This window comes from Coffea arabica, chromosome 11c (genome assembly GCF_036785885.1).
Source record: "Coffea arabica cultivar ET-39 chromosome 11c, Coffea Arabica ET-39 HiFi, whole genome shotgun sequence".
Classification (NCBI taxonomy): Eukaryota; Viridiplantae; Streptophyta; class Magnoliopsida; order Gentianales; family Rubiaceae; genus Coffea; species Coffea arabica.
In genome coordinates, this window is record NC_092330.1 from 18,080,811 (window position 1) to 18,087,034 (window position 6,224).

General features: G+C 45.2%; 1 protein-coding gene across 1 annotated transcript; it reads right to left on the reverse strand.

Moving 5' to 3' along the window:
* Positions 1-2,994: 2,994 nt before the first annotated feature.
* LOC140016486 (uncharacterized) lies at positions 2,995-3,577 on the reverse strand. Its single transcript, XM_072070014.1, has 2 exons — positions 3,096-3,577; positions 2,995-3,010 (listed from the first exon to the last, which is right to left on the reverse strand). Exons 1-2 carry the CDS (start codon positions 3,575-3,577, stop codon positions 2,995-2,997), a joined length of 498 nt encoding a protein of 165 aa, XP_071926115.1.
* Positions 3,578-6,224: the final 2,647 nt, after the last annotated feature.

Here is a 6,224-nt window from a genome sequence, read left to right on the forward strand (position 1 = left end):
TTTTGCTCAATTGTCAATGAGCTTGTAGGGTAAGAAAGTGGTTGTCAAGTGGTGCGTTCAAACGGTAATGCGCGGGACCCGCCGGTTCGCGCCGTTTTTCTTAAAACTCACGTACTAGGGTTTTTACTTCCCATTCACTAACCTTATATCATTGCTACTACTTACATATTAATTCTCACTTAAAAGTCACTTTTACTCATCAAATTGATCCTCGGCCAGTACCGAAAATTCATCCGGCGGAAAAATCGCGAAACCCTAATTTTGCTCAAATCTTGAAACCGAAGCGGAAAATCCTATTTTCTAGGTTCATCTGCACTTATAGTTGAACAATTGGATAGTAGAGCTTTAATAAATAATAATTTTCAAATAAAAGGTATTTTTGAGGAAAAATGTAGGAAATTTGCGGGTCCTCACACCCTCTCCTCCTTAAAAGAATTTCGACCTCGAAATTTATACCTTTTGTCGTGAACAAGCCAGGATACTTTTCTTGCATATCCTTTTCTAGCTCCCAAGTTGCTTCTTCCACTTCATGATGCTTCCATAGTACCTTTACTAAAGGAATCTGCTTGTTTCTCAAGTCATTCACCTTTCGATCTAGTATTTGAATAGGTCGTTCTTCATAGGTTAAGGACTCGTCAAGTTCAACATCCTCGGGTGGCAAAATGTGAGTCGGATCCGGATGGTATTTCTTAAGTAAAGAAACATGGAAAACGTCATGGATCCTAGACAAACTAGCTGGTAGCTCAAGTCGATAAGCTACCTTTCCTATTCGCTGAAGCACATTGAAAGGTCCTATATATCGTGGTTGCAACTTTTTCCCTTTTCCTGCTCTGATCTTTCCTTTTAATGGTGTAATCCGAAGAAACACCTTATCTCCTATTTCAAACTCCAAGTCTTTCCTCCTATGATCGGCATAGCTTTTCTGACGGCTTTGGGCGGTTTGAAGCCTCTGGCGGATCACTTTCACCTTTTCATAGGCTTCCTCAACCCATGGTATGGTAGCTGGATCTATGACCTTTCTCTCCCCTACTTCATCCCAATGGATTGGAGATCGACATCTTCGTCCATACAATGCTTCATATGGAGCCATTTGAATAGAGGAATGATAACTATTGTTATACGCGAATTCAACCAAGGTCAAATATTGGCTCCAACTTCCTTTAAAATCTACAATGCAGGCTCTCAGCATATCCTCAAGAGTTTGAATAGTTCTCTCAGATTGTCCATCAGTTTGCGGATGATACGCTGTGCTATAACTCAGCTTAGTTCCTAGAGTCTCTTGTAATTTCTGCCAGAATCCGGATACAAATCTAGGATCTCTATCTGATACAATGCTCACTGGTACCCCATGTAGTCTCACTACCTCATCCATATAAAATTTAGCAAGTTTCTCCAAAGAATATTTCATATTTACTGGCAGGAAATGTGCAGTCTTAGTCAATCGATCCACTATTACCCAAATTGCATCATGCCCCTTTTGTGTTCGTGGCAACCCCGACACAAAATCCATCGTTATGTGCTCCCACTTCCACTCAGGGATCTCTAAAGGCTGTAACAAACCTGACGATTTTTGATACTCAGCTTTTACTTGTTGGCACGTAAAACATTTTTGCACAAACTGGGCAATTTCTGCCTTCATTTTCTCCCACCAATACAGATTCCTAAGATCTCGGTACATCTTATTATTCCCGGGGTGCACCGTATACCTAGAGCAATGTGATTCCTCTAAAATCTCCCTTTTTAATTCTTCATCCCTAGGTACTACGACACGATTTCGAAACTTTAAGATTCCATCAGGGCTTAAATTAAAATTAGGTAACTCCCCTTTCTTCGCTCTCTCTATCCACTTCTGCACTATTGGATCCTTCACTTGGCCTTCTTTGATCCGTTCCATCAATGCCGATTTCGCCTCAATATTTCCAAAAATCACCTTCTTCGGTTCCAAACGAGGTTTCCACTCGCAAACATCTTCCAATAGGCTCTACTCTCTCACTATAGAACTTGCTAGTTGAGCCTTCCGGCTTAAAGCATCTGCTACAACGTTGGCCTTCCCAGGATGGTAGTTAATTGTACAGTCATAATCCTCTAAGAACTCTACCCACCGACGTTGTCTTAGATTTAACTCCTTCTGAGAAAACAGATACTTAAGGCTCTTATGATCTGTGTAAACCTCAAAAGTTACACCATAGAGATAATGTCGCCATTTCTTCAAAGCGAACACTACAGCTGCAAGTTCCAAATCATGGGTCGGATAATTTTGCTCATGAGTTTTTAACTTTCGGGATGCGTAGGCAATCACATTCCTATTCTGCATCAACACGCACCCTATCCCTTCTTTTGAAGCATCGGTATAAACCGTATAACTATCCTTTCCATTGGGTAACGCTAAAACTGGAGCCATAATCAATTGTTTCTTAAGCTCTTGGAAACCATTTTCACACTTAACGTCCCAAATATACTTTCCTTGTTTCTTGGTCAGGTTCGTCAAGGGTCCTGCAATTCTCGAGAAATTCTTTATAAATCTGCGGTAGTATCCTGCTAAGCCTAGAAAACTTCGAACCTCTGTGGGATTTTCTGGCCGCTTCCACTTGGCCACAGCTTCTACTTTCGCCGGGTCTACAGCAAGGCCATCTTTTGAGATTATGTGACCTAGAAACGCCACACTTTCCAACCAAAATTCACATTTACTGAACTTAGCAAACAGTTGGTGCTCTCTTAGGGTTTGCAATACTATCCGTAAATGTTGTTCATGCTCCTCCCTTGACCTCGAATACACTAAGATATCATCAATGAACACCACTACAAACCTATCCAAGTAAGGTTTGAACACCCGATGCATCATGTCCATGAATGCCGTTGGGGCATTGGTTAAACCAAAAGGCATCACAGCGAACTCAAAATGCCCATATCGAGTGTTAAATGCCGTTTTTGGTACATCCTCTTTTCTAATTCTCAACTGATAGTACCCTTGTCGCAGATCCAACTTGGAAAACACTACAGCCCCCTGTAACTGATCAAACAACTCATCGATGTGGGGCAAAGGATATTTATTCTTAATGGTTGCTGCATTCAATCCTCGATAGTCGATGCACAACCTTAAACTCCCGTCCTTTTTCTTAACAAATAGCACTGGAGCTCCCCATGGAGACTCGCTCTCATGAATAAACACTCGTTCTAGCAAGTCCTGCAGTTGCACTTTCAACTCCTTGAGTTCAGCAGGTGCCATACGATAAGGAGTTTTAGAGATGGGAGTGGTTCCGGGTACTAAATCAACCTTAAATTCAATCTCCCTTTCGGGTGGCAAAGACTCCAATTCTTCCGGAAATACGTCCGGGTATTCACTGATTACTGGCATGTCTTCCAACTTAGTCTTTTCTCCCGGAGTGTTAATTAGGAAAGCTAGGTAACCACGAGCCCCACGACTAAGAAATTTCCTAGCCCTTATACCTGAAATAAGTGCAGAAGAGGCTATCATACCCCTCATATCAAGCTTTAGAGTTGCCTCTCCTGGTATACAAAATTCGACCACCTTCATCTTACAATCTACCCGATCATGATAGTGAGCTAGCCAATCCATACCTAAGATAACATCGTACCCCTTAATGGCTAGACTAATGAGATCCACTACCAATTTCCGTTCGCCAACCAAAATATCACAATTCTTATATACCTCATTTGCCAGCAAGATTTGATTACCCGTAGGTGTCCTTACCTCTAAGTCATAAGGTAACTTTTCAACTTTCAAATCAATTCCAAGCATAAATGCAGGATTAACAAAAGAGTGAGTAGCACCGGGGTCTATCAAAATTCTAGCTAACCGGTGAAAAACAGGGATTGTACCTTCTACCACCCTGGTTGGTTCAGGCACAGTTGTTTGATCTAGCGAGTACACTCTGGCCGGTACCCTCGACCTGGCCCCTCCAGCAGTAGTCGGCTTTGGGTTTGACCTGGCAGTTGACTGAGTGTCACTGATTAGCGGACAATTGACCATCTAATGATCCGCACTTCCGCACCTCAAGCACTTCCGAGCCTTTCTCTAGCACTCGTCCTCAGTGTGGTTTGATTTTCCACAATACCCACATGTCACTCGGGGAGTGGAGGTTTGACCTCCCTGAGTAAAACCTCTACCTTGACCTCTACCACCTTGGCCCCCCTTCTGGGCATTCCCTCTCGGAGCACTGCCCCTAAACGTGTTCGAGAATCGTCCACCTCCAGCTCCACGATCGGATTTAGCAGGTGGCATGCTCCGCTCGCCTCGTACCGACCCTTGGGCTCCACTAGGTGCCCCTTTCCGCTTAGCGTGGAAATTCCTCACTTGCGTCCTAGCAGTCTCTATCCTCAAGGCCTTTTCCAGAACCTCCGTGAAAGTATTGATTTGTACCGCTGCTAAGGCTTCTTGTAATTCCACATTTAACCCTTGTATAAACCTTCGTACTTTCCTTGGTTCCGTAGCAATCAATTCGGGAGCGAATTTAGACAACTTTGTAAACTGAGTCTCATACTCAGTTACACTCATCAGTCCCTGACGAAGTTTAATGAAATCGTCCTCTCGCTTCTCCTGGACGATAGGAGGAAGATATTTCTCGTTAAAATCCCGCACAAAATTTAGCCAAGTCCATGCAGTTCCTTCTCTCTCCCATTTGGCCCTTACCACGTTCCACCAGGCCCTAGCTGGCCCCTCGAACTGGAATACAGCAAATTGAACCTGCCTCTCCTCGGTATAGTTTAGGGCAGCAAAAATGTTTATCATGGCCTCCAGCCATTTCTCAGCCCCATCCGGGTCTGGCCCTCCTAAGAATTTGGGTGGAGAGAATTTCCGGAATCTCTCCAAGGCTCTATCTTGCCCTGAATCAGGGTCTCTAGGTTGATTTACAGAACCTTGACCCTGTTGCTCCACCAACCGAGTCAAAATATTAGTCATCTGTTGGATGGCAGTGGCCACCTGATCTCCCCCGGTAGTCTGGGGTTCAGGTTGCTGCTCAACCGCTGCCTCCCTCTCCTCTCTCGGTTCAGGCACCGGTTCTTGTACTTGTTCACCTTCACGGCCTCGCCTAGAACTGCGTTCTCGATTAGTTTTCTTGGTCCGACTCCTTTTATCCTCCATGTTTGAGAGTCACCAACTATAAGCATATAAACAAAATAAGGTACGGCTCGTATAACACGTTGCAACAGAATAAATAGAGGCAATCGAGCATGTAATAAACAAGTACTTTATACATATAGCAACCAAGTCATATATACAGGCCAACAAGTCACGTAGTCAGAGGCTATAACAGCCAAGGAACATAGAACAAAAGATATTTACATCCACCAGGACACGTCTAAAACAAAAACAAAAGAAGACGTGTCGTCCCACTATGTTCCTAACTATCCCACAAAAATCTCCTCAGCCCTCACTCCTAACAAGTGGTCTGGCTAGACGCCGACCCAACCGACTCCGAGGACGCGCTTGGCTCCACCTCAGGATCCTCCTCTGGATCCTCCTCAGGGGCACCGGGGGCGGCAGGAGCTACAGGCGCTTGGCCCTCCTCGGCCAAGTCCTGTATCACATCCTCTACAAGTGCCTCGCACTCGGTCAGGATGTGGTCGGTCCGGTCTCGTATATCCCCAACGACTCGCATCAGGCGTCCAGTCGTCGCATGAGCCTGATCACGGTAAGCATCTGACTGCTGCTGCTCTGCCAAAACCGCGGCCTCCAACTCTCGGATCCGAGCTCCCTGATCTCGGAGAGTAGCCTGCAGACGCTCTATCTCCGCAAAGCACTTACGATTGGTGCTACCCAATCGTCTCCGCTCGTCATCTACGGCAAGCACTACTCGGTCAGGGTAGGAGTAGGTCCTCCAGCAATCGCAGCGCCGGATCTTGCGCGCTGGGGACCACCGCTGCACTGGCCCGCCGGAAACCTCCTGGTATGTAATCACGCGGCATACAGGCCCCGCTAGATATGACTCAACCACGGAAACGTCAGTAGGTACGTCAGTAGGCACCTCAGTCACATCAGTAGGTACCTCAGTCGGTATGTCAGTAGGTGCAGGCTGGGACAGTCCAGCATCCCCAGAAGAGTCAGTGTCTGCCATCACCTAAGTTTGCAAATAACATTGCAAAGGTAAGTACATATCAAGCACAAAACAAGACTAAGGTTAAGCTCGATAATAAAACCCTAGCCTATCAAGTCAAGCACTCAAACTATCCAGATCAATTCAAACCTAAGCTCTGATACCACC

Bases quoted from the DNA above. Each gene is read 5' to 3' on its own strand.
- LOC140016486 (XM_072070014.1), bottom strand. From the start codon at position 3,577: ATGGATTGGCTAGCTCACTATCATGATCGGGTAGATTGTAAGATGAAG.